The sequence below is a fragment of the Pteropus alecto genome, unplaced genomic scaffold (assembly GCF_000325575.1).
Source record: "Pteropus alecto unplaced genomic scaffold, ASM32557v1 scaffold102, whole genome shotgun sequence".
In the NCBI taxonomy this organism is placed as follows: Eukaryota; Metazoa; Chordata; class Mammalia; order Chiroptera; family Pteropodidae; genus Pteropus; species Pteropus alecto.
The window spans coordinates 171,356-180,669 of NW_006432224.1; the positions used below are offsets into that span (position 1 = coordinate 171,356).

General features: G+C 55.2%; 1 protein-coding gene across 1 annotated transcript in view; it reads left to right on the forward strand.

Annotated features, from left to right (window-relative positions):
- Positions 1 to 9,314, forward strand: part of LOC102887399 (E3 ubiquitin-protein ligase HERC2) — a 114,318-nt gene that overhangs the window by 49,110 nt on the left and 55,894 nt on the right. The window contains exons 31-38 of the mRNA XM_025043506.1: positions 434 to 607; positions 683 to 819; positions 932 to 1,083; positions 1,761 to 1,952; positions 5,496 to 5,677; positions 6,543 to 6,735; positions 7,650 to 7,832; positions 9,061 to 9,296. Coding sequence (XP_024899274.1) covers positions 434 to 607; positions 683 to 819; positions 932 to 1,083; positions 1,761 to 1,952; positions 5,496 to 5,677; positions 6,543 to 6,735; positions 7,650 to 7,832; positions 9,061 to 9,296 — 1,449 coding nt within the window. The remainder of the gene's footprint in view (positions 1 to 433; positions 608 to 682; positions 820 to 931; positions 1,084 to 1,760; positions 1,953 to 5,495; positions 5,678 to 6,542; positions 6,736 to 7,649; positions 7,833 to 9,060; positions 9,297 to 9,314) is intronic.

Here is a 9,314-nt window from a genome sequence, read left to right on the forward strand (position 1 = left end):
TCCATCCATCCATTTATCCACCATCCATCTATCCATCTGTGCGTCTGTCCATCTGTCCATCCATCCATTCATCCCCCCACCATTAATCCCCTGTCCCACCATCCATCCATCCATCCATCCAGCATCCTTCCATCCATCAATTCGTTCACCCATCCACCCATCCACCCATCCACCCATCCACCCATCCATCCATCCATCCATCCATCCATCCATTCATTGAATGTACTCTTTGCTCCAGAAACTGTCCTGGCTGGCTCCCAAGGCTGTCAGTGTAGTTGATAGTTAACTTGGTGTGCCAAGGTGGCTTGCTCCGAAGGACATAAGTAGAGATATAAAATATCAATTTAAACCTGTTGGCACTTAACACTTTCTTTACTTAATTGAGCACGTGTCAATATGAGTGGGGTAAACCCATGAAAATTGGTTTTCTTAGGATAAATGGCAGCCCCTGCTGAGCACAGTTACAGGTGTTCACAGGTACAAGTGGTTGAAGCAGAACGTCCAGGAGCTTTACCCGCAGTCTGCACTGCTCAGCACGATTGCCGACTTCGCCCTTAAAGAAGAACCGGTGGACGTGGAGAAGATGAGGAAGTGTCTGCTGAAACAGGTACGGGGCTGGAACGCTGCCCTGAGCACCGCGCCGTGCCCACCGTACCTGACTGCCTGCCCTGCTGTTCTGCAGTTGGAGAGAGCGGAGGTTCGCCTGGAAGGGATAGACACGATATTACAGCTGGCAACGAAAAACTTTCTGCTTCCATCCGTGCAGTATGCTGTGTTCTGTGGATGGCAGAGACTTATCCCGGAGGGCATCAACACAGGGTGAATCTTTATAACGTTTCTTCTTAACTAAGGAAGCTGCGGCAAAAAACACATTGTCCTAGTGAGATTCCAGTCTGGCCGTGTTCTAAGTAAAATTCTTTATCTTTGAAAGGGAGCCCCTTACGGATTGTTTGAAGGATGTTGATCTGATCCCACCTTTTAATCGGATGCTGCTGGAAGTGACATTTGGCAAGCTGTATGCTTGGGCCGTGCAGAATATTCGAAATATTTTGATGGATGCCAATGCCAAATTTAAAGAGCTTGGTGAGTTAGAACAAGCTGACGGTTCAAAGGCTGTGTTAAAATCGATATCGAAGCAATGTCCGCAGTCACAGCGGCATTATTTCGTATAGTTTGCCCCTCAACGATATGTTGCAGAAACGCACAAGTGCCGAGTTTTGCTTTCGGGAAGGCTTCGATCACTTTGTATATTAGAATGGTGATCTAAGCTGCTTTAAGCTGTCTCAGATTATAAACAAAGTTTTCAAAATTTGGCAGAAAAACACAAATCACGTAGTATTCTAAAGTCAAGCTTTGACATCTTAACGTTTTCGTGTTTATCACTTAAACCACACGCCCTAAAATATATATCCCGTATTAACATAATGCTTCATTTCGTGGCTGGCTCGAGCATGAACAGGGCAATGCTAGGGTTGATTTCGTGGAAGGGAAATTAGACGTATCTGTTATATTTGAAATGGAATGGGGAAGCCACCAGGGCTGTTCGGAAGGGCAGAGGGCTAAGTTTCGTGGACAGATGGAGAGAGCCGAACGTGGAGTGTTAGAACTGGAACTATCGCAAAGCGACACAGACACCGCCCGATGCCCACGCTCTGGAAATCCACGGGAAAACGATGTTTAAAAAGCGCTGATGCTTTTCGTATCATGTTTGTGTTCGTGTCTACGCACAAGAAGTTTACGTGGGTGCCGATGCTTTCTAGGTGTCCAGCCTGTGCCCCTGCAGATCCTCGCCAACGAGAACCCTTCGGGACCCAGCCTGGGGACGACCCCGCACGCGCGCTTCCTCCTGGTGCTGCTGCGGGTGCTCACGGTGCAGCACGGCGCGCACAGCCTGAACCTGCTGCTGAACTCCGGCACGCTGGCCCTCGCGCAGACGGCCCTGAGGCTCATCGGTGGGTGGGCGCCGCGCAGGCCCTCTCCCCCAGCCTGTTTGGCTGTGGTCAACCTCGAATCACGTAAAACTGTTCATTCCCGCCCCCCGCGAGTTTATAGGCTGGTGGCGTGAAGCACAGCCACAGTGTCGCACAGGCGTCAACCCTGCCGCATTCCGTAATTGCCCACCGCCACACGCACGTCCGCACTGTCTGGCCCGGACTTCCCGGTCCCTCCCGCTGTCGGCAGCCACAGACCTGCCTGCCTCTGTGGGTCTGCTCTGCTGGACAGTCCGTGGCCATGAAACGCAATTTTCAGCCGCACGTTTCTGGCTCATTCACCGTAGTGCATAGGGCCCTTCACTCGTCTTCACGGCTGAAGCGTCGTGCCGTTGAGCGCATCGCGTGCAGTTATCCGCGCGTGCGTTGGAGGAGCTCTGGCCGTGGCGGGCGCTGCTTGCGTCTGTGAACAAGGTTCCACCTGCACACCTGTCTGCTCTCAGGTCGCACCCTGTGGGGCGGAACTGCAGGGTCAAACGTACTTTGGATTCCTTGCGTTTCCATGGGAATTTCAGGGCTGGCTTTTCTGTGTCTGCAGAAGAGGCCGCTGGGGTTTTCCAGGGATGGTATTGATGCTTCCGGTTGCGTCGGGGGTATCGCTCCACTAACGGTGTTAAGTCTGTTATTCCACGAACGTGGGACGGCTTCGTATTTATTTAGGTCTTTCATTTCTTTGAGCAGCATTTTATAGTTTTCTTGTTACCGAGGTAATGCCAGCCTCACAGAATGAGGTAGGAAATGTTGCCTTCTGATTTTGGAAGAGTTAGAGAATTGGTTTTACTTCTTTAAACGCTTGGTAGAATTCAGCAGTTAATCCATCGGGTTCTGGGTTTTTCTTTGTTGAGAGGCTTTCGATTGCTGATTCCATCTTTTGTTGTATAGGTCTATATACATTTTCTGTTTCTCGATTCAGTTCACGTAAGTCGTGTATTTTTCGGACTCTACCCGTTTCATCTAGATTTGCACATCCGTTGGCATGCAGTTGTTCACACTGCTCTCTGAATGGTTTCTATTTCTGTAGAATCGGTGGTATTGTCACCGCTTTGATTTCTGGTTTCAGTTGCCTGAATCTTCTCTTTTTTCTTAATGTACCTAAAAGACGGTCAGTTTTGTTGATGTTTTTCACAAAACCGTCTTTTGATTTTGTTGATTCTATCGTCTTCCTATTCTGTACTCATCTCTGCTCTAATCTTCACTCTCTCCTTTTTTCTGCTTTCTTCCTATTTTTCTAGTTTCTCTAGGTATAGAGTTAAGTTATTGATTTGAGATCTTTCTTCATTTTTAGTATTTGCTGTTTTAGATGTAAATTTCCCCTTAGCACTGCTTTTGCTGCATCCTGTAATTTGGTATGCCACGTGTTTGTTTTTATTTATCTCAAAATATAATTTTATTTCTCTTGTTTCTTTTTTTCCTTTGGCTGGTTAGGTGGTTTATTTTCCACATACTTGTGAGTTTTCCAGTTTTCCTTCTGTTATTTCTGCTTTCATTTCATTATGGTCAGAGAAGATAATTTGTGCGATTTTAGTTCATTTCAATTTATTGAACCTTGTTTCATGGCCCAGCATGCCGTCTGCCCTGGAGCACGTTCCCCGTTCCCCGGAGCAGGCCGTGTCTCCTCTTTTTGAGTAGAGTGTTCTGTACATGCATTACATCTGACTGTGTATAATGTTCTCTGCCTGAAATTCCGAGGTACTGCGGGGTCAGCGTTCCAAGGCTGAGGGAAAATCTGAGGCTTTCCTAAGCCATGGGGTCTTGCTGGTCTTTGTGGTCACATGGCCCTTTCAGAAATGTGCATCAAGCTGGAAAACGGTCACTCCGAGTCAGACATCTGACTTCTTAAGGCCCCACTAGCAACTAAAAATTACTTTAAAAGTATCAAAAGTGTATTTCTACCTAGAAATTGCCTTTTTATGTTGTCTCCCTTTTTCCCCAGAGGATCCAATAGGTTAAAGTCATAGCACAAATCATTAATTATGGGGCTTTTTCTGTTAAGTCCCAGCCTGTCTACTGGCTGCAGAAAGCAAGCAGGGGTGTCTCATGAGCTCACGCCCAGGTCTGCCTGCCGCTTCCCCTGATCGGGGTGACCTCTCTCCATCTAAGAAATGAGCAGATGGCATTTTAGAACAACTCTTCCTGTGTGTGTCTAGGTACAGTAGCCACAAGTACAAAGCCACTTAGGCACCCCCCCCCCTTTTTCTTACTACAAATGTATCTGAACCCTTGGCAGCAAATTCAACTATTTACAGGGTTAATGTCACGGCTGCCTGGAGAGAGCTTAGCTGGAATGCTCCCTGCCCTTCCCGGGGCCTCCAGAGGCCCTGCTGGCCTGAGAAGAACTGTTCCCCAGTCTGCGTGGAGCTCAGCTCCAGCCCGGGGACTTGAACCACCTTTTCTGCCCTCTCGGAGGAGAGAGGAACACATCCTTTTTGCATTTTGACCCAGCCCACCTTTGGGCATGGTGTTCGGAAGCTCGTCCCTCCCACCCGCAGGAGAGAGTAAACGCCTGGGGAGTCACTGGGGCTGCGCACCCCACCCGTTAGCAGCAAGGCCCAGTCGCTAGGGTCCGGCAGGCCATGCGGGTCGTGCTTACTGACAGCTCAGTTCTCCGAAGCCACCGCGGGCCCCGTCTCCATCGTGCCCCACCCCTTCAGTCTTCCTTTTACCAAACGGTGCTTTTGCAGTATTTCAGAGAGGTGGTTCTAGAAGGTCCCCACCACCATCCTCCTGTTTGCGGCCTCAGTAGGAGAACTGCCAGGCTCGGCATCTGGTCACACTCAGAACTACAGTTCATTACAGCGAAAGGGCACAGAGCAAGGTCCACCAAGGTAGAGGCGCATGGGTGAAGTCTGAGAGAAACCAGGACAGTCCTCCCTGGGAGCCCCACAGGATGCACTCCAGTGCCCCGGCGAGCTGTGACAGCACATGGTGTGTCCTTTGCTAGGAAGCTCAGCAGAGACTCGGTGCCCAGAGTTTCACAGGGCTGGTCACGTGGGCGCCTCTGCCTGGCACGTGCCCAGGTTCCAGACCCCCGAGGAAGCAGGTTTCAGCAGAGACCACGTGGTTTGTGCAGACGGCTTCACACAGCGATGCCTGTCAGTGACCGACCCGCTGAGGGCCAGCCCTGTGAGCGGGACTCTGCGCACGCAGTCCGGGCCTCCCGTGAGCTCTGTTCCACGCAGGACCATAGTCCAAGTTCATTTTCTCATTGTCGGACATTTGGATTGTTATCTGTCCTAGTAACAATAAGTGTTGAGTATCTTTCTCACTTAAATCACTTTGCTTTTATATCTTTTATATCTTCTGATATACGTTTATATGTTTTGCCCGTCTCTTACCTTTTTAAAAAAATACTAATTCCCGTCAGTAAAGCTACATAGAGTTTATTGTATTGATAAAAATACACTCTAGGCTACGGAGTCTTTAAAAGATTTAAAAGGGTCTTCATCGGTACTTACTGGTTAGGAGCGGGGGTTTGCCAGTCCTGACTGCTTCTTTGCCTGGCAGGCCCCAGCTGTGAGAACGCCGAGGAGGACCTGGGCACGTCTGCCCGCGGTGCCACGGTCCTCGAGGAGACCAGGAGAGAGGCGACGCCCATGCAGCCCCCGGTCTCCGGGCCCGAGCTGGCTGCCATGATGAAGATCGGAGCCCGGGTTGTAAGGGGCGTGGACTGGAAGTGGGGAGACCAGGTACTAAGAGGCCGCTTCAGAGGCGGCGGCCATGTCCTCGCCCCTGCGCTCGCTCACCTCCGACCTGCATGCCTCAGTGGGTGGGAACTGGAATAAATGATGGCCTTGACTCAGGACATGTGCAGCGGACGATGACAAGGTCATCGATGGACTCAGACAACTAGAACAGCGTCCTGTGCAGGGCGCTGCGCAGGCTCAGGTCTGCCAGGAGGGGCGGCTCAAACCGAGGTGCAGCCTAGAGTGAGCAAGACAGCAGGACACGTAGCCCCCTGGGGATCCCAGCATTGTCCAGCGCTGTCCAGCAGGCTCCAGCGGCTGCTGGGTGTGGTCACCTTCCTGTTTCTCCTCACAGCACGTGGCTCCCCAGGTAGAGGTCACTGGGCTGGTGTCTGCGTCACTGCCGTCGCTGCTGGCCGATGACTGTGCTCACCTGCCTACGGGCTGGGAGCACCCTCATCATGTTGAGGGGCTTTCGGCCTCCCGCTAGGGCAGGGCCTGCCAGTCACCTCAGAAACCTGCGTGTCCCAGAGCGGGCGGCACACCCCCAGACAGCTCTCCCTTGTTGACACAAGACGCAGGGGCACGGAGGGCTGGGGCTGCGCAGGGGTGCGGCTGCTCGTCCAGGTGTCTGTGAGGCACTGAGGGGCCAGGGAACAGGGGGCCAGGACCGGGCTGGTCCCCACTTGCCTCTCGCCAAGGGGACGTGAGCCGGTTTGCTGGTGCTCAGTAGCAGGTGACGCTGGGAGCTGCGCGCGCTGCTGGAGGGCTTGGGGTCTCGGAGCCGCACGTGGTGTCACCGCCGCGCTCAGCAGGCTGCGCAGCGCGGGCCCACAGCCCCTGACTGGTCTGTGCTCTGGCTCCCCAGGACGGGCCGCCCCCTGGCCTCGGCCGTGTCATCGGCGACCTGGGAGAGGACGGGTGGATCCGGGTCCAGTGGGACACGGGCAGCACCAACTCCTACAGGATGGGCAAGGAAGGGAAGTACGACCTCAAGCTGGCGGAGCTGCCAGCCTGCGCGCGGCCCTCGGCGGAGGACTCGGACACGGAGGACGATTCCGGTGCGTGCCTGCGGGCTGCGGGTCCAGCGTGGCCCCGCCAGCCTTCGTGGCCACGCTGAGGACAGCACCCGGCCTCACCTGCGGACAGCGTGGTCAGGCGGGCTGGCCTGAGGGTCTGGTGTGTGTGAGCCCCGGGCTCTGAGGCGGGGCTGTGGTGTGGCCCTGAAATCGGCCGCCTCGCTGAGGAGCCCGCCAGAGCAGGGGTGGCCTCCTCACACCTTGTCCCTCCGAGGGGGGAGTTAGTCAGCAGAGGTGACAGCTTGGAGGGACCCCGGAAATCTGCATTGTGAGAGGAGGGCTGCGTGTGTTTAGATGTCCCAGGGCCCCTGGGATGCGTGCGTGAAGCCTGTGGTGTGCGGGAGGCCTGTGTGCTGGCTCCCAGCTCACGCTCTGACCAGGCGTGCAGTGTGCCCTGGCTCCCAGGAAAGCCGAGGGGCTGAGCTCGGCGGAGGGCGGATGGTTTGCTCCGAGTGTGTGCTCATGGGGGCCGCGGCCCATCGGCACAGGTGACGAATGTGGGCGCAACTGTAGCCCCGCCTGGTGGTCGGCAGCGCATGACACCCAGGCCAGCTGCCCCTCCTCGCTGCCGGGTGTCACTCAGGGAAGTGAGGTCTGAGTAGGGCTGGCTGAGCGACAGAAGCGTGGCCCAGCCGCCTCGCGCCTCCTCGTCCAGAACCCATAGGCCTCTGGTTTCCCGCTGTGGAGGCCGCGTGCGGGAGGCCCTCCGCCTCCACCAGGGTGTAGCCCGCTCGTCGGCAAGCAGCTTAGGGTGAGCCTCGAGTGCGTCCTGAACGCCATGTTGTAAAGGGCTGCTTCCCTTTCTGCAGTAAGAAAAGTATGAGTCCTAAATTACACATAGGGGCGCCTCCAGTTCCATTTGGGGTTACGGTGTCTCACACGATTCTCTCTTTCAGAAGCCGAACAAATGGACAAGAGCATCCACCCCACCGCAGTGATGCTCACGAGCACCGTTAACCTGCTGCAGACCCTCTGTCTGTCCGCGGCCATCCACGCCGAAGTCATGCAGAACGACGCCACCAAGACGCTGTGCGGGCTGCTGCGCGCGTTGGTGGAGAGTGGAACGACGGACAAGACGCGTACGCGTGAGGGGCTGTGGACCCGCGGAGTCGTGTGTGTGCGTGTGCGTGTGCGCGTGCGTGCGCGCCCCGGTGCGGCTGTTACGCATTAGCACAAACTTGGCAGCTGTTTTGGCTCGTTAAAGTAGCACAGACTGGGCGGCCTAACAACTGTCTCCGTCTGGAGACCAGAAGGCCAAGGTCAAGGTGTGGCAGGGTCGCACTCTCTCCGGAGGCTCCAGGATGGGCTCCTTCCTGCCTCTCCCAGCTGCTGGTGGCCGAGGCCTCCTTGGCCTGTGGCCACATCACTCCAGTCTCTGCCTCATCTTCATGTGGACACGTCTCCAGTGTCTCTGTGTATTTTCCTGTCTGATAAGGACTTTCATCGGATTTAGGGTTCACCCTAATCTAGTTTCTTAATTACACCTGCAAGCAGTTTATTTCCGAATGGGGTCGCATTCCGAAGTGGTGGGTGAACACACTTCAAGCCCCTACACTGTTTGAGCGTAAGTGAATGTGAGTGTGTAGAAGTAGGGGCAGCGGGTGTGTGTCCGTGTGAGTGCTTGTGAGTGAGCATGTGAGTGTACGATTGTGGTAGGGCGTGTGACGGTGTGGGGTGAGCTCGTCCGACTGGGTGGCTGTGTAGGGTGTGAGTGTGATGGCACAGGATGAGTGTCTAAGAGGTGGTGTCCCTGTCCGCCTGGAGGGCATAAGGGCGGACCCCGGAGGTTGGGGGGTTCTGAGGAGGCGAGGTGGTGCCCCCCTGCTTCACAGCCTCTGCTAGGGCAGAGGGCAGCCCCACCCGGAGGCCGGCAGGAGCAGTCAGATCAGCGTGTGCGAAGCTTCCCTCGTGCTCATTCTGTCTCGCACTTGGGCTGGCAACTCATGGTGCAGTTTAAACATGAGTGACGTCACGGGGGATACTTAAAACATGAGATTCAGAATAAAATGGACGCTGTCTGAGAAATAACGCCATTTAATAGCGAATCATTTCCCCACTACCTGGGAACAGTCAGTGACACTGTTCCGTAGCTAGTGTGAGCTGCCACGTGTACTGTAGGGCGTGAAGTGTTGCCGGTGTTCCTTACGCTAATCCGAGAGCCTTCTCTGGCTCCTCACTCTGCGTCAGTGAATGGCGGAGCTCTGGCAGTGCTGCTTCTGACTGGAGGTGTAGCCGGGAAAGGGAGGGTCGAGACTGACCGCGCCTCTCCAGGACCTCTGTGCCAGGCTGTCTTCTTGCCGCCCGCAGCTTCCCCTGAGCGGCAGGTGCGCCGTGAGCAGCACCGGGGCTGGTGCTCGCTGGGCTTCGTGCGCAGCATCGCGGTCACGTCGCGCATGTGCGCAGCCCTCAGCTCCCCTCGGTGGATCGCCCTGCTCCTGACGGTGGTGGAGGGACACGCGCCGTTCACGGCCGCCGCACTGCAGCGGCAGGTAACTGTGCCCCAGGTGGGCGGGCGGGACTGCGGGGCCCACGGCCAGGCCCCAGCTTAGGCACAGGCGGGC